The sequence below is a fragment of the Acartia tonsa genome, chromosome 1 (assembly GCF_053477335.1).
Source record: "Acartia tonsa isolate MP-2025a chromosome 1, ASM5347733v1, whole genome shotgun sequence".
Lineage (NCBI taxonomy): Eukaryota > Metazoa > Arthropoda > Copepoda > Calanoida > Acartiidae > Acartia > Acartia tonsa.
Window position 1 is genome coordinate 49,752,988 of NC_137260.1, and position 18,038 is coordinate 49,771,025.

Sequence of the window (18,038 nt, forward strand, 5' to 3'; positions counted from 1 at the left end):
ACCCATCCCAAGATATCAACAGAATCTAAGAACACTTTAGTTTTGTCGGCAGAAACTTTCAAATTAGCTGCGTGTAATTTAGAAATAACCTGTTCATAGTTGTGTGCAGTCTCCATGGGCGTTGATCCACCAATGTAGAGATCGTCAGCTATCCGTGTGCAGAAACCAGCTGCCATTTCCACAGGTAGAACTTTGGCCAATAATTCGTCCATTTCCTCAGATTGGCCTAGTAATCCTTGTCCGCTTCTCCTCATGAACCTTAAACCTCCAAAAGGTGTAGAAATACCCAACCATTTTCCATCTTTAAGACTCATATGATTTTGAAAAAACCCTTGATAAAGATCGAGAACTATGACGTGTTTCCACCTTCCCAAATGCATAAAAATGTCCCTTGGTTTCATTACTGGGGTTGGAATGTTAATAAGATGATCATTTATTTTTCCAAAGTTGACGACCAGTCTTACATCTTTAGTGGTAAGTTCGTTTTTTGGTTTGTTTTTGGCCCTTTGTTTTCTTACTAAAAATGCCGGACTTACATGTTGTACCTGTATTCCAAATTCCTGCGGGACTCCAAGGACACCTGCTGAAGTAAACTCATCACATACCTGCTGAAGTAGGACTTTAGTATCATGATCATAGTTAATATTACTGATTTTGTTGGCTTGAGGCCTAGTATCATTTGCCCAATTTAAAGAACATACATGTTTTCCAAAATTCATGTTGTAACCATTGTTCAAGTCCTCATTAAATACCTCTTTGTATTTTTCATTTGTATGAAGAATAAAATCTATGGCATTTTTTTCTATGTTTGATGAGTTTATTTGGACATTTTTGTATTTGTCTTCATTAGGGAGAGGAAGGGGGGGATACGCGGCAAAACATTTGGGTTCATTGGCATTGAAATCATTTACTGATCTTGCTTGAATTTTGTCCTTCCCATTTTTTAAAGATAGTATGTCGTTTGTGATATTTTGCACACTAATAAAACCATTACTAACCTTACAAATTTGTGGAGGAGGCCAAATTTCATCTTTGTTCTGGAAGCAGGGCTGTACAGCAAGGACCTCGTTCTCTGGGTGTGGAACTGGATATTGTACTGAGTTACCAGGTAGTACAATATTAATATGATTGTTTTTTAGAATCATATTTGGAGCAGCAGTGGGTAAGATTAGTAATTTGTTAGTTTCGGGAACAGTATATTTTTTATGTACTGTTATGGTTTTATTGTTGATATCCTGCAAAATATTATTATCTTTAAAAAAATTGTTGCCACCAATGAAATCAGTATGAAGATCTTTTACGACAATTGCTTTAAATTTACATTCCAGTCATTCCTATAAAATGTTTCTTCTATTTCTCCTAGGGCTGACATTTTTGTGACACCATCTGCAAGATTACTTTGTTGAACATTTGGTTTCATAATAAAATTGTGTCGTTTGACAGCATCATATTTAACATATGAACATGTAGCTCCAGTGTCTAGGTCGACGTGGATGTTGTTGCCGTTGGAGTCCTGAAGGGTGAGAACTTGGGCTGGAACTGGTTTTATGTAGCTACAGGTTGTATCTTTACTGAAATTAACAGATTCTTCGTTAGTGTGTGGCATTTTTTTATTACAAATATTATTTGAAATAATATCCACCTGTTCGTGTTCTATTTGTTGGTTGGGAAGGGGATCATATCCATATTCTGTTTCAATATCTGGTTCTTCTAATTGTAGATGGTTGAACTTAGCAGAGGCTCTTTCAATTAGTTGATTTTTATCTTTTTCAGATATTGTTGGACAGTTGTTGTCTCCCAGGTAGTGATTTGTGTAGATGGTTTTAGGCTGGTTTGAAAGTTGGCAGAGGCGACAGAAAGGGGGAAGATTTGGTTGATAATTGGATGTTGAGGGTTTTGTTTGTTGAAATCTTCTTTGATTATTTCTAAATGGTGTTCGTTGATATCTGAATCTTTGTTGAGGCCTTCTAGTATTCATGTAGTTGCATTGAGGATCGGTTTCTTCACCTACTTCAGCATTGGTAGTTTCAATGAAGTTGGCTTGTGTTTCTGTACTTTGAATTTCTTCTATGTACATTTTTGCTTTGTTGAGGATTTCGGTTTTATAATCCATAAGCCTTTTTTGGTTACCAATTTTATCTGAGTAGTGTTCCTTAATAAACGCTGGTAGGCAGGGGTGTAAGAGGAACAGAACGTTGAGTAGAATAAGGTCTTCATGTGATGGTGATAACTTTTCATCTTGAGCCAATGTTGAATCTTGCCAGAGGATTTTATCACCTTTTTTTCCGAGATTTCCCATTATTAGGCTTCGATAATTGTTGTAGAATCCAATTGGTGTAGTTTGCTCCGTAATATCGAATTTCATATCTATGATATTCATGAAGTGGATGCCTTTTTGTTGGATGTTGAGATCTTGTCGTAGACGAGTGTAAATCCAATCAAGTGAAGTGCTGTGCCTGATAATAGGATGATAGTAGTCTTCATGTATCAGTTTAGCAATAATTGTTAGGAACTGCCGAAGCTCGCGGCGAACTGTGGTGATATCAACTTCAGCTGCAACATCTTCAGGTTTTAGCTGTTTAATTCTGTCTGCATAAGTTTCTGCTGGTTCCCATTTGTCGTATTTGCCTTTTGGAAGGAACTTGATAAATCTGTCATCAATGTCCAAGTATATTTCCAGCTCCTCCTTCCATATCTCGAAAGCAACTTCTGATACTCCTTCATTTGGTAGCTGCCGTGGCGGGTAGATTTTTATTGTAGACATTTTGATGCTATCACTTTTTTTGCTTTTGAGGATGTGTAACGTTCACTGTAATGTTTTTTTTTTTTATATTTTTTTTTTGAAAAAAAATGCTTGCATGAAAAAACTTTTGTTGAAATTCGGATAATAAAACTTTAATTTAATAAAACTTTAATTTAATAAAACTTTAATTTAATAAAACTTTGATTTGATAAAATTTAAAAATGATAAAACTTTAAAATTGCACAAGTGCAAAAGAGAGGACTAACGTCCAAAGTTCAATAAGAGGATAAAATCCAGGAATAAAATGTTTAAGAGGAGAAATCACTTGTCACTTATGATCATCTCCAGTATCGTCTTTGGGCTAGGGCTCGACCTCGCTGCCACCACGTAAAGTAAAGCAAGGCCTCACCTCGTGGTATTAGAAGCTTGATTCTGAAACAAACATCATCCATTAGACAGTGGTTACACATCATCATTAGCAGCAAAAGTTAATAACATCACATCCTTCAATCTTCTTATTATAATCATTAATCTTCTCATTATGTTGGAGGTCGTCTTCGTTAATACAATAATCTTCTCTTTAGTTGTCAAATATCTTGAAATGGTTTCTATCAGTCTTCTTCTCTCTCTTCTAAAATTAGGGAGAAGTTAGATTGGCGAAATGCTCTTATAAGGTCAGGGCGTCCTAAATTATGACGGAAGTCCGAACACATAGTACAATTAAACGCATAGGTAATTAAGAACAATTTGACATAATAAGCGTATTTTCTTACAGAAAAATAAAACCTGTTCTTGCCAATTAATTTGCTAACCTTAAGATTCTCCAGAATATTTTTGAAAAGTCGTCTTTGAAGGGCATTGTCGGAAGCATAACGAAATAGAGAAATCCATCACCATAGATGAGAAAGATTCAGTTTATGTGGGGGAGGGAAATGCAAACTTGGTCATTACTAACAAAGAAAAAGATTTAATAATCAGGTAGGTAATTTTCATTGACACAGTTACTTAAAGTTATTGAAATACTATATTTCATAACCTATAATTCATATGCGCAATAATAGGACATTTTTTTACATTTTCTTTAATGATCTTTATATCGTTATAATATTTCTACTTTGCCATAATTTACTGTTCTTTTTTATTACTTTTAAGGTAGGAAAGATTTTAAAGGCTGTGCTAAACATGGACATAATTCTTCTTGACCCCTTTTGTTAACCTTTTTTCCATTAAGATTAATTTACTTTAGATTACCAAAAAGCTGCGCCGAAGACGACCTTAGCACAGTGGAGTACAAATTACGATCAACTAGTGTATACATGAACAAGCTGGTCCGTCCAGTCCTGGGGGATAGGTTCATTGTGCCAAATACTATTCTCACCATTTCATCCGCACAACTTCAGGTCTTATTTTGTTGGACCCGAATTTTTAAGGGACTATTTACGAACGAGAGCAAGCTATTTTAAGCACCTTCAAGTATTAGTAATCTATAGCATTATTTTGGTTAATATACTAAATTGAAAAAAATAACTTTGAAATGTTTGGCGATTTTAGTCGAAATAGAGTATGCTTAAAATCATTTGCTCTCGTTCGTGCATAGTCCCTTTAGGAATAATTTTTTTTTTAATTTTACCTACCATACTTTTATCCCTTAAACTTGTGTTTTTTATACTTTAATTTATTTGCCTGACATTTTCTGCGACCAAAAATATTATTGTACGAAGAAAACGTTTATTATTTTAGCAACTAAGAGAAACAGTCCGACCATTACGGCCAGCCAAACGGAAGCACAAAGATGTCAACTTTCCCATGGGTCTGGTTATGCCAAATCTTACAAGTTCAGCCGCCCATTTTCCTAATATTGATAACATAGGTAATTAAAATTTTGATTTGTTAAATATATTTGATTTGTATTGATATTTTAATTTTTATTATCATGCTTTTTTTGGATAGCGGCTTCGCCCCTAGACGCCTCTAGATTGAAACTGGGGAGGGGGGGGGGGGGACAGTTTTGCCCAACACTTTCAATTTTAGATTTATAAATCATTTTTGGAGGGACATTTTTTACTAGGGGCGATTCCACTTTGGAGGGTAAAACAATTTTCCTCCGAGGAGCTATGATAAGCTACACTGTAAAGAAAAACCAAATCGGTTCATTGGTTAGTAAGATCCTTTGGTACACACAGACAGACAGACAGACACAGATCCTATTACTTTTATATAAGGATATAATTTCATACTAAATATCCGTTTCTTTCTAACTGCAAACTTATAAAATGGATGTCATTATTAAGTAATGTTATTGTAAATAAGTCAGATATATTGATGATTAGACATTAATTTTACTATAGGTCCATGTGTGAGTGTTGAGCTGAAGCCTAAGAGTGGGTACATTATTCCTGAGAACACCCCACATCCAACATTGTGCAACTTTTGTCTTAAACAACATTTTAAGCACAGGTAATTCGTTGTCTGCTTTCTAGTCGTCAAGTTGACTCTACATTTTTAGTAGCGCAGCTACTCTACTATTAGGAATGTCCGTCTGTCTTTCTTAAAGAAACGGAATGGGGGAATTTCACTGATGTTAATTAAGATATACAGCTGAAATTTTGATTAGGATTGCCTGTACCAATAAGCATCCAGTTTATGATATACTTAGTCTTTCGGTGACGCTACAAAATATATAAATGTATAGGTATTTTTTATAAGGTTGCATGTTTTCAACTAAATCTTTACCATCAGTCTATCCTCATTTTTTTTCTCTCTTAAGATCACTGATAATCTGTTCTTTAACCCACTTTGTAAGTTTGCCCATCCATGATTTTATGGGCTTTTTTTCTAATGGCATAAATTACGTAGGTAACAAGTTTTATTTTGTATTTTTCAAAAACTTTTTTATATTACTATATACCTACCTATACTTCAGTTGTGAGAAGGTGCGAAGTGACTATTGTCCGCTTGGATTATTTTCTGGAAACCAGGATATGATCAAACAGGCTCTGTTCTCCCTCCTTCAATCACCACAAAATAATATAAGGTAAGACCCTATTTTAGAAAATTGTAAGGTTTTCTTAGATCTTTTAGGTTATCTTTTTGTGGTTTCTGGGTAGGTTTTTACCTGTTTTTATTTCTCAAATGTAAGAAGGCCCTAGATACAAAGGTGCAGTCTCGAGACTTTTTTAATTTAAAAACTCTTTAAACACACACAAAACAAATAAACGAACACGTTAATTGATATTTGTTTTATTCTTAAAATTGGTGAATTTAGGACGAAATTCAAGTGTCTTCATCCAGTTTTAAAAAAAATAAATGAAATGAATGTATCAGGCTGAATTATATACTTTTTATTTAGAATTTTTGGAGATGGAACACTTTTACACGATGAAACCTCCACTAATAGTTCTGACTGTCTAGAATACCTTTCAGCACATGTTGGCGGTCATACTGGCCTAGTTGACCTGCTTGCGGCAGCCCTAGTCTCCCCTTATTCCAATTCTACAAGACATAAAGTTGTATCATGTAACAAAGGGAATGCAACTATTCCAAGGAAAATAGGATGATATTTAATAAATTTGTTTTTTTGTTTCAACTACCTTAAGATATGTATAAGGCATTTTCTCGTATTCATTCAAAACTGATTAATATCCGATGGATTAGAACCGGTTCTCATCCATACCGAAAAAACTGTAACATCGTATTATATCCAGTTTGGTACGCATATAAAAATGTTTTTTTTTCAGCAATTAAGGGGTAAAATGGGAAAAATATTTTCAAACTCTTTATTTTTTCATATCCTTCCTCCCACACATTCTTTTGCCACTTATTTTTACCAAAGTGGGTAAAAATGGGGGGGGGGGAATGTTTTCAGTTTTCTTGATTTTTACATTTTCCCCCTAAACTCTTATTTTTATTCCCCCCTCCCCCCTGCGTTAGCAGGGTCAACCATACAATACACACCCTGATTAACATTTATTTTATATTGATCTGAGCTTTAAAAATTATTTTCAAATTTTATTTGTATAGATAAAATATCATCATTTTTAACCCTTTAGAAACGAGGAAAGAAAAATTTTAAAGTGCAAAAGAAAACTGTATATGAAAATTCATTCTGGTGATAGTAATAAACACGAAACTGAAAACGATTTAGAGAAAGATAATACCAAAGAAGTAACAGGATCCACTTTAAATGAAGATTCTGTTTTGAAAGCTATACTAAAAATGCAAACTTTAAATATACTCTCGGACAATCAGATTAAAGGTAAAACATTTTTCTCTTAAAAATTTTAAAGTAATTAGATTTTCAATGTTTTTTTTGTCCAGTAGGATGTTATTCAATTTCATACTAGAATGTATTTTAGGCATTTATGAAGATTTATTGAAAGACGGATTATCTGATGAAGAAATTCATAATCTTATTGTCCATCAATGTTATCAAGGAAACAAACATAGGGTAAGTTATATTTCATTGCGCGTTCTTTGATTAAAGAGTTGTGCTATATCGGCATAGCAGTGGCTTTAAAGAGTTGAACCGTAAAGATACGGCAGCGTAACCGCCGGATTCGCCGAAAACTGCCCTTTCCGTCAAATTTGTTTTGCCTTTTCAATTCCAAATTTTAGTCCTGTAACTCTTTTTAGTTACCTCCAGATTTTTTATTCCCCAACATTTGATGTCCTTGTCTGGGCAACTGTCTAAAAGCTAATCCTGATGATACATTTTAAAAACTAATATTAACTCGGTATTCTGTAATGAATTTTATTTTTAGGAAAATTTAAACAAGCTATTAAAATACATGCTACACACAACAGCACAAGATTTATCCATATTCATTGTATTTATGAAGCAACAAGCCATACCAGCTGAAAAAATTCTACCAAACTCCAAGAGTAATAGCAAAGAGGAAGAATGTTGTAACGGCTCTGAAAAAATAGATGTATGTGAGAAATTGAAAAAGAACTTGTATCCTGTGATTGAAATGAACGGCTGTAGCTATCTGTTTAGCATAAAAGTAAGTTTAGCTTTCCTCTACGACAGCAAAGCTACTCCTCAAGTTTTGTATGGTGTATTATTTGCCACTTAATTTAAGTCACACTAGAAAAAATAGAAATTTTATGTACTTTTTATGATATCAGTTATGGACACTTATTTTTTTGTAATTTATCTTCTTTCTAACTTGGGTGTGTTTGGATGTACGTCTTGATTCTACATTGTCCACAGTTAAAAATTCTAGACTTGACAGTCTTTGTCCCAGATTTAGTTTGATATTACTGTGTTGAAGTTTCCTGTTATTTTGTTGATCTTCAACTTAAACTTTTTTTGAGTCACTTATTAAAAAGGTCGCCCATGTTTTAAATATTTTACCTGGCATTGTTAAATTAAAGTTTTTCTTTAAATAGATATTTCAAGTACTGTTTAATTGATGTTTACAAAGTTTTAAAAGATTTTGTTTGGCTTTTAATATTAATGCTAAAAATTTTTTAGGTTATAGATCTCGATGCCAAACCCGTAAGTGCTATATACAAAAAGATAGAAAAGAAACAGAAGTGGCTTGAAAGTATCAAAGAAAAAGACTGCTAAATTGCATTCGTTATATTATAAAACTTAGGATTGCAAAGCTGCTATATAAGTCTTAGTGTTAGTCGGTCAACTTTGTCTCTTATTTGAAGATAATGTCAAAGATTAGATTTGATAATAAACTTTATTTTATTGTAAGTAAAGAAAAAGAAAAATTGTATATAACAAAATCTAGAATATCCAATGGGAATATTTTTCTTATTTGTATAACATTAATTTTCATTTCTTCTTAATGATTTAATTTCATGTATGTAAAAGCTAACTAAATGAATCCATGTTGTTTATTTCATGTGGTAATTGTAAAAGTAAAGTTCTAGTCTAAAGTAAAAAAAATACATTTATAGCATTTTACTTCAACTTAATTTGTGATAAAGAGGCCATTTTGGGAATTTGTTGTTTTCAAAGTTTAGCAATTTTTTTTAGATATATACTTATTCTTAATTTAAACTAAATTTTTGACGGGCTTTTAATTTTAAGACTGTTAATATTCAAATCAAGATAAAATTAAAGATACATTTTTTTTCAGAAATTCTTGCTAATCTGATTCTAAACATGTATATGTTATATAAATGGTTCTTTGGTATTTTTAATGATATATTTATTCAAAGTATAGTATAGTACTTATAAATAGTTATTTACATTATTTACATTTCAGATTAATTTAACTAAAATTGAATGGGAGTTTCCACCTCCCAACCAAACACACTATCTTGTCTGTAATACTTGAAGACATCAACAACAAAAATCTGTGAGATTGTAGTTCCATTAATCTGCTGAAATAGCCCCATAATATTGTTGACAAAATGTTGAACCTATTCAGTTTAAATCAGGAGAAGAAGGACAATGCAGGTAAAGTTAGATTTTCTTATATAAGAGGTTTGTGTGCACTTGTGTATATGTTGTTTTATTATCTTAAAAAGACAATTGCAAAAACCCAAAGAGTTAAAGATACATGGGTTAATAGTCTAGGAACTTTCAACAAATCCACAAGTTTGGAAAAATTAGCCATAAATTCAATTATTGGCTCAAGAGGTAAATTTTCAGAAAAAGGATTCATTGAAATTTTTCTTACTTTTAACAAACAAAGCTTCGCGGGTCTGACATGTTATTGTTCAGTTATACATACAAACAAAAGCGTGTAGAAGGTAGAGGGGTTGTAGAACCAAGGTATAAACCTCCCTTGGCAAAATCCTGTGCACGCCATTGCATGTCAGGATAGCACTACATCCTATGATTAACAATTTTATCCCATTCCTATTAATACATGAGAACACTATGAGACACGACATCATCAAATACAAAAAGACATGACTTGACATTCATATTATTTCCCAAAAAATTAAAATAGTTATTTCTCACATCGTATTATAAACAGCTTTCCGTGGATATAAAATGTACATTGACAATTATAATATTAAAACCTTTTTTTTAGTCCCGAGATGCCGAAGGCACTGGCTAAAAAAACTGGTTTTAATCTTTTGATCGTACATTTTTTATATTCATAGAAAACTGTATATAACACGATGCTAGACATAGTTTTTTTTGTATGGATGAGAACCGTTTCGAATGAATACGAGAAAATATTTTAAATCCAAATGTTTTAGGAGGAAGACCAGGAAAAAAGAATGCCAGTGCAGCCCAACTCAGAATAACCAAAGTAAGCTTTTTATTTTCTGTAAGGTGTCCTTATCTGTAACTAAAAAATCAAAAACATACAGAGCCAGGGATCTTAAGGGACAAGACAATACAATGATGATAAAATTGCCCCTTTTGAGTATTAATTTTTTGTTACAAAGTTTGGACGTAACCAACCTTAAATTCAAGAATAGTCAACAACTATAATAACGTGGTTATATACCTTTTGCTACCAGTATAATTTAAAGTCAAATGTTCCCTCCCTCCCTGTACTAAAAGCTTTTGTCTTGAGGAAATGGTGGGAAAGAAAGGGATAATTTAAAACTTTGAAGGATATTATCATGGTTGTTTTTTTTTATATAATTGTGTTATGTGCAGTACATGAACTGCATGTGTAGGAAATTTGCTCTAAATTCAGAGATATATATATAGGTAATGAGAAATGATTACTTAAGAAAATTCACAAATTAACCTCAGGGTTTTTCTTTTGAAACTGGTTTAATGTTAAAAAATAAGACAAAGCATAAGAGATATTGTTTATTTGCTAGAACAAAACATAAAAGTGTACCTAATCACATACTCACATGCACCACATAGCAAAATCTTGAAATATGTAGTGGGCATTTTATGTAAAAGGCGTTTTTTGAGATAGGAGTTTTTTGAGATAGGCGTTTTCTGAGAAGAGCGTTTTTTGGGATAGGCGTTTTTTGAGATGACCCCTAGTTAGATAATTAAGTACCTAGTCATAAAACATACTGAAGAAATAAAGCACGTTCTCTTTTAAAAATCATTGGTGGAGATATTAAACTTTTCCCTTTTCCCTGGATTAATTTAGACAAAACAAAGTTAAGGAAATATATAGTTTAAATTAATTGCATTGTAAACACCATTTTTGTAACCAGAGGCGATCAAAGACCCGTTATATAGTGGGTTTAGGGGGTGCTGAATTGTGTTAAACTTTTATGTACAAACTTTTGAAACCTGTTTGAGATTGTAAGACACAATCATTATAGATGAATTTTCCAAAAATATGGGAATTATACATATTATTAAATAACAATGTTTAAAATATATCAATGCAACACTTTGATTCATATAGCATTCAGACCATGGGTTTGTGGTTTGGAATATTAATATTAATCCTTTTATGTAATTACTACAATTATTTAAGTTTGCTTTATTTTTATTGTAATATTATTATTATTTAAAGAACAATGTGTTATTAATATTTAAGTGGCTGTAATTAAAATAATATCTTTATTTAAAACTTTACCTATGCAGATTTTTACATTTTATTTCTATTTTATCATTTTTATGGGTAGGTACACTGTAAAAAAAACAGATCTAAGCAATCTTTAAATTGATAAAGAATTTTATGTTTATACATAATTTTAGGGTGTTTATGTTTTTATTTGCTGCCGATAATTTTTTTACTCAGCAGATTTTTAACGTTCCTGTTGTTATATAATATATAGCAGAATAAGTTGTAATTATAATATTCTGTTGTAACAGTATTCTGTACTGTCTTATGCAGCGGATCTTCCATAGTTTTATTATACTCATTCCACTAAGGAATAAACTTTTAGAATATTGCCAGGTATGAAGGGAACTTGAAACTATGAATCCATGGAAACGCTATTATTAGAAATTTAAAATATAAAAATAAATCTCCTTAGCAGTTTTCCTAAGAAAGATTGTTTTTATTTGGAGATTTCGTCATACCTAAGCTGATATAGGTCGACCTAAACAAATACAACTAAAAATCCTTTGAAAAAAGGTCGAACTAAAATTATTAATTAAAGCATAACTGTTTGATTTCAATATGTATAGGTACTAATATGTTTAAAATATAGATATTTTTATCTAATCTGTAGATATGTTCATCCCTGTAATGATATGCACTTTGCACTGATATACATACTCTGAAAACAGTGATTTACTGCAATATACTGCACTTTTATATTATCTAGCTCTGGTTAGGTTTTTCTTTAATACTGACGCAGTTTTTATGTAGAAAACATAACGTAAGGTTTTTAGAAGCATAACAACTATATAACTTACATTATGTGTCCTTTATTGCATCTGTGTAAAGTCATGGATGAAAAGGATTTTACCCGTATGTAAATTAAGCTAGAATGCATGTTTTTTGAAATTTTTCTGATCACCATCCGGTCCATAAGGTAATAGGATCCATATGAGTGAATAGGGTATTTATCTTTTAATCAAAGACATCCTGAAGCATGTGGGAGGATAACTAGTTCGTCGTTTTGATTTTTTCGATTTTTAAAAGCAAAGCTTTTCTATAATTAAGGTTGGTCCGTACGTCCGTAACTGATAGACATTTTCGTTAATTTAGGCATGTCAAAATTGTCCTAGCGATTTTAAACTTTTTCTGGCAGTTAGGTATGAGTTAGATAGCAAAGCAACTCTATAATCATTACCAGAAAGACCGTACGTCCATTTTAAACATGTTGCTTTTTAACTTTTATTTACTACAATTTTTATATGATAAACTTATCCGATTGTCTGATTTTTGGAGTACTGTTTCCTAGGACAACAAAGTACATTGTTATAGGCGAAGCACCTCTATAATCAAGTCCTAAAAATGTAAGTATGTTCTTTAACAATAACCTGTATTTAAGCAGTTTTTCCATTTTTTCGTTCGACTTTTATAAATTTATATTCTGATTATTCAGTTCTGACACTCTACTCAAGTGTTAACGTTCGTTTGTCCTACCGTTTTATGGATGTTGTCATCCTTGATTGGGTTATGAATGACCATAAAGATGGCAGAATAGATTCTCTACAAATAACTTTTTTCTTAGGATGTTAACGAGTTGGAACTGCCGAGAACTTGTAAAGTTGATTTCCCAGACAAAGATGATTTACTCAATTTTAAGTTGAAAATTAATCCAGATGAAGGTTGGTTTATTTGCATCTGTACATTAAGATTTATAGAATGGCTTACATATGTTTCAAACTTAGACTAAACTTTATTTTATTTTTTTTCTTAGCCGTTCTTTATTGGATTTATGTACAATTGTAGGTTGTCTGTTTGTCATTCATTAGTGGTTCTTAGCTGTTTTTAATTTTTTTGGATAGAAGTAACGGGATATTTATTAAGTCCATTTGTTTTTTACTTAGGGTAACTCAGCAATTTGTCATTTTTGCAGAATTTTTCTTTGTTTTGATTAAAATATTATTTTTCTTTTATTTAGGATTTTACCGTAATGGCCAGTTCACATTTAGTTTCAAAATTGGAGACCAGTATCCACACGAACCACCAAAGGTAATTTTTAGTTCATACGATTTTTTTTAAGAGTTAGGATCTGCGTCTGTCTATGTTGATCTATCTATGTATGTATTTGTTATAGTTCGTTTGATTGATTAGGTTCTTCATTCTATATTCTTTTGATAGGTCTTTTGTAGAATTTTATTAATTGGGATGGGGGGGGGCCTTAATACCCCCCCCCCTTCCTTCAAAAAACTATAGTTCTAAGAAGATAATCATTTGTTCACAATAATAAGAATAGTAACAGAATTTGATAAAAAGTAAATGATCTTGTGGTTTTAATTTAAATAGTGAGCTATAAAGAAAAGTACCTATGCATGATTTCTTCTTTTTAAAAAAGATTTTATAAGAAGTATTGAAATAAGCAACTTTTGAAAGTAAACTTGTATGATTTGTAGGTGAAATGTGAGCAGAAAATCTACCATCCCAACATTGACTTAGAGGGAAATGTTTGTCTTAACATCCTGCGCGAAGATTGGAAACCGGTTCTAACAATTAACTCAGTTGTGTACGGTTTGCAGTACCTTTTCCTGGAACCAAATCCCGATGATCCACTCAACAAGGTTAGAATTTTTATTAGAAAAAGCATAGTTACTGTATAATTTATTTTTTTCTGTAAGTAGAACTCATAGAAACGTCATAAAATGCCCGGCCGTCTTTTTATGTACTTTTAAAAAAGGATGGCTCTTTGTTATCCAATTTTTTCATTATTCTAATGCAATAAAATTATCATTACTTATAACTAGTATTTCATTTTTAAGCTACATTTACCTACTGAATTTGTCAAAACATTTTCTCTTTTTGTACCTACTGCTTTTCAGTAAATTGTTCTTGTTTTATGTACTTAAAATCTACACCTTTGCTGTACATTTATTGTAACCAGAATAACTCAATATTTGCCTTAATTATTTCAAGTTTAATTAATCAAAGTATCTAGAATTTACACATGTTCAATGTCCAACTTGTCAGTGTGTTCTTAGTGTTTTAAAGCCAGTGGGATTTGGTTAAATTTTGAGTACATGTTTTATATGATTAATATTCCTGCTGATTTTTATCAAAGCACAAGTTTTTTTTCCACTTATAAGATGTTAACTTGCATAAAATTCTCAAGATTTCCCTGATTATTAAGAATCTAATCTTTATGTCTTACGAAGTACGTTTGTATGTTCGTTTTTAAAAAGCGAAGCGAATTAGAGTCCGCCCATTTGTCGACTTGTCCTTAAAGAATATATCTTAGTATTGATTTAGGCATATTAGAATTGTCCTATCGATTCCAACTATGATGATTCCTGCAACAGTTAGATGCGATTTATAAAGCGTAGTAACTTTACAATAGTCATATAGAATAATACTTTGCTTGTTAAGTACTGACACTCTACAAGTGTTCATGTTGATTAGTCATTTCGTCTTGCTTTTTATGGATGTTATCATAAGCTAGTTATGAATAAGGTTGTTAATTCTTTAATTTTTCTTTTAGGAAGCTGCTATCGAGCTGCAAGCCAACAAGAGGCTGTTTGAGTCTAATGTTCAAAAGACCATGAAGGGAGGAAGTCTCAATGGGGTTTACTTTGACAGAGTTGTTAGGTAGTGGTAATCATCCATTCTTTGTCATAATTATTATTTGAATTTAAAAGATTATTTTGCTGTTTGTATTAAGGAGACCTTTAAGCCAAAAAATTAAACTTTTGACAACTTTATTGTATTTGTTTGTTTTAGACTTTAGAAAAGTATTTGATCAACGTAATTTAGTGTTTTTTGTTTCTATTTTACAATCAATACCTTATTTTGTAAAGAATCCATAAAACTAGAAACATATGATTTCTTTGTTTTGTGTAAGATGCATATTACCATTAGTACCTACCTATGTATTCTCTATGCAAAATCTTGCATAGTAATACTACATTCTACAGATATAAGATTCATGGATAAAACAAATATAAATCTTAAAGGGAAGGGGGAGTCTAACTGAGCAAAAAATAAATTTCTTCGCATATTATTTTATTTCTAGTTTACATAGAAAAAGATTACAATAATTACGATCCTTAGTGTAACTTCATTCCATGTGAAAAATAGACAAAAGGTTTTTTAATGCAACCATATCGTAATCAATGATTAAATGGCACTTAGAATTCGAATTTCGATCTGAAATTTTTCATGAGTAATCCTTGGTAGGTCTATTTTCCCTAAATCGAACAAAAAGTTGGAAAAGTAACGGCTGGCGGCTCAGCCGTTTAGCCTTTTTGCCTATTTTCAGGGCAAATTCATTATTAATTACGTAGGAATCAACTTTTCAAAACATATTTTTGGTTTAATTCATGTTAAATGATAGCAATAACCATTTTTTAAATTTCTAGTACCAACAGCTACCGGCTAGAACCGTTTGACAAGGTTTTTGAGCGACAAAAAGTATTATGTGGAGATAGGTTTCGTGGCTAATTTGCTCTTAGGATAGCCCCAAAATGGCAAAACGGCTGAGCTGCCAGCCGTTAGCCGTTACTTTTCCAACTTTTTGTTCGATTTAGGGAAAATAGACCTACCAAGAATTATTCATGCAAAATTTCAGATCAAAATTCAAATTCTAAGTGCCATTTAATCATTGATTACGAGATCGTTATATTAAATCTCCCCCCCCCCCCCTTGGTAAAACTGTCTTTCCCCATCGTGTTCTTTAACTTGATATAGGACTTTTATATCAAGCCGCTTTTGATTTTATAGGTTAATGAAAAACGCCGTTTCCTTAATAACAATATTTGTTATATGTACATAGTGTAATGAATGGATGATTACTACTTTAGAAACTAACCTGAACCAACACACAACAAATAAACAAACAACAACAAACCATTCCTCTTACAGCAAACTTTCCTTCTTCTATATTAAAACAAAAAATCTCTTTATTTGACTCTTTTATATTCAAGAAATTAACAAAATAAAACTATTACATTTTGTTTGGGCTGTTTATTGTAAAACAGCTTTTTAAAAATGATTTGGATAACTTTTTAATGTTAACAATTTTCAATTTAATTGGCATTAATTTTTTAAAGAATTTAAATAAAATCTCTGTTTGATATGATATTGTAAAACTTTAACGTGTTATTCCGAGTTTTGCTTTTGATAACGACATACATAATACATGATATGTTTAATTCATGAAATAAAATAATTAAATGAATTTCAAACTGTTATTTTCTAAAGAAAGCTTCTCTGTGACTTTATTTGTCCTAAAACAAATAAAAAATACCTATCTGTTGTGTTAAAAGATAAGATTTTTGGGAAATTTGAATTTAAAGTTTAGAAATTAAATGGTGTTTTATATATTATCTCATGTTACCTACTACTCTTAATTTTGGCGGTATTTTATTGACTGGTTTTTTTTAACTGATTACAGTTTTCCACTAGATTTTAACAACTAATAAATTAAAACCTGCCTTTCTCTTATTTTTTTAGTAAACATTTGATATGCAAATCATAAAAAATAAAATAAAAAATCTGCCTCTTGTAATCTTATTGCCTACTCAGTAATAATCAACGAAAAAATAAAGGGGGGGGGGGGGAAGTTCTGACACATTTGCGTAAACCTGGTGTATAGGCTTTATCTTTGGACTGAGAGGATAGGTTATTAGGGATAAAATCATTTTTATATGATGAATTTCCCCCAGATTTAAGATTTTTTGGATAGGCCTCCAGGTTCCGGAGCTATGTATGTTTTTTCTTCAAATATGTGAATAACAATCAAAAAGAAGCATATTTTGTTTTTTAAGTTAACCTCTAGCTCTTCAAAAAAAAATCTTATTTTTAATTTTTACCTGTACAGAGACCACCTGGAGGCCTGGAGCTCCGAAACCTGGAAGCCTATCCAAAAAAAATCGTAAATCTGGGGAAAATTCATCATGTGTCAGAACTCCCCCCCCCCCCCCCTTTATTTTATGTAATTTATTGCAGTATTAAGTACTTGTTTTATGCAAACAATGCTTTCTTTTAAAATGACATCTAAATAATCATAAATTCAACAAACTTATGTTGCCTAAAACCCGCATGGTTTTGAGGAACATTAACTTCTGAAGACAAAGCTGATTTGAAGGAACCACCGTTCTAAAGAATACCTTACAGCTTGAAGAACAACCTTTAATAATAAAAAAATCCTTTTATCCGTGGCAAAGTGTAAATTATGCTGAATACTTTATAGTGAAACAGTGATGTGCAACCATTCTAGCAAAATTTAGATGATAACACCCTCTAGTTTTAAAGTAGCTGTGCTATGTAGTATACTATCTCATTGAAGACTTTGTATCAGAGCTTAGAAGATGACTGCCTTGCAGCTGCTTTTGATTAGAAAATTCAGCGACGCTGTTAATATATTTGTAGCTGCAGTTGAATTATTTTTTGGTTCCCAATTCCCTTACAAGCGGTTGCGGGCAAATTGTGAGCGGATCATAATTGGAGTCTGCGGAAGCCACCCGGCTGATTTAAGGCTATGTTGTCCGCCTGGTCCGAACGTATGTAAGCAACACAGCTGAGGCTTATTGGGCGGCTTGTGTAAGTCGCACGGCTAAGGCTACCAAACCTTGAGTTAAATATTGGGCTAATCAGATCATTAAATTTGTTAATGGACTAATTAGTAGGATTAGAGTCAAACACTAGAGGGGGGTTAAACAGCTGTATCTCTCTATCGTAGTGTCCTTGTGCTGACTCTCAATTGAGTCATTGAAAATCAACCAATGGTGCCGGTTATATTAACACAGCTAAGGAGCAGATAACAATTTGGTAGCAGACGAAAAAGGTAAAATGGGAGGGAGGTA

General features: G+C 31.9%; 3 protein-coding genes across 3 annotated transcripts in view; 2 read left to right on the forward strand and 1 right to left on the reverse strand.

Annotated features, from left to right (window-relative positions):
- Ipk1 (Inositol phosphate kinase 1) overlaps window positions 1–8,968 on the forward strand; it is a 22,935-nt gene extending 13,967 nt beyond the window's left edge. The window contains exons 4-13 of the mRNA XM_080171437.1: window positions 3,598–3,721; window positions 3,990–4,143; window positions 4,484–4,613; window positions 5,092–5,200; window positions 5,667–5,777; window positions 6,093–6,285; window positions 6,791–6,998; window positions 7,099–7,190; window positions 7,504–7,746; window positions 8,220–8,968. Of these exons, the coding sequence (XP_080027563.1) occupies window positions 3,598–3,721; window positions 3,990–4,143; window positions 4,484–4,613; window positions 5,092–5,200; window positions 5,667–5,777; window positions 6,093–6,285; window positions 6,791–6,998; window positions 7,099–7,190; window positions 7,504–7,746; window positions 8,220–8,315 (1,460 nt within the window). The 3' untranslated portion in view covers window positions 8,316–8,968. The remainder of the gene's footprint in view (window positions 1–3,597; window positions 3,722–3,989; window positions 4,144–4,483; window positions 4,614–5,091; window positions 5,201–5,666; window positions 5,778–6,092; window positions 6,286–6,790; window positions 6,999–7,098; window positions 7,191–7,503; window positions 7,747–8,219) is intronic.
- LOC145322876 (uncharacterized) lies at window positions 1,386–3,135 on the reverse strand. Its single transcript, XM_080165212.1, has 2 exons — window positions 1,643–3,135; window positions 1,386–1,571 (listed from the first exon to the last, which is right to left on the reverse strand). The coding sequence occupies exons 1-2, from the start codon at window positions 2,762–2,764 to the stop codon at window positions 1,569–1,571; spliced, it is 1,125 nt and encodes a 374-aa protein (XP_080021338.1). The 5' UTR covers window positions 2,765–3,135; the 3' UTR covers window positions 1,386–1,568.
- Window positions 8,966–16,411, forward strand: UbcE2M (NEDD8-conjugating enzyme UbcE2M). Its single transcript, XM_080165294.1, has 7 exons — window positions 8,966–9,161; window positions 9,917–9,969; window positions 12,773–12,869; window positions 13,166–13,236; window positions 13,638–13,802; window positions 14,717–14,823; window positions 16,035–16,411. Exons 1-7 carry the CDS (start codon window positions 9,116–9,118, stop codon window positions 16,039–16,041), a joined length of 546 nt encoding a protein of 181 aa, XP_080021420.1. The 5' UTR covers window positions 8,966–9,115; the 3' UTR covers window positions 16,042–16,411.
- The last annotated feature ends 1,627 nt before the right edge of the window (window positions 16,412–18,038 follow it).

Bases quoted from the DNA above. Each gene is read 5' to 3' on its own strand.
- LOC145322876 (XM_080165212.1), bottom strand. From the start codon at position 2,764: ATGTCTACAATAAAAATCTACCCGCCACGGCAGCTACCAAATGAAGGA.
- UbcE2M (XM_080165294.1), top strand. From the start codon at position 9,116: ATGTTGAACCTATTCAGTTTAAATCAGGAGAAGAAGGACAATGCAG. The intron at 9,162-9,916 runs GTAAAGTTAGAT...CAAATGTTTTAG, and splicing joins GGAGAAGAAGGACAATGCAG to GAGGAAGACCAGGAAAAAAG. The intron at 9,970-12,772 runs GTAAGCTTTTTA...CTTTTTTCTTAG, and splicing joins CCCAACTCAGAATAACCAAA to GATGTTAACGAGTTGGAACT.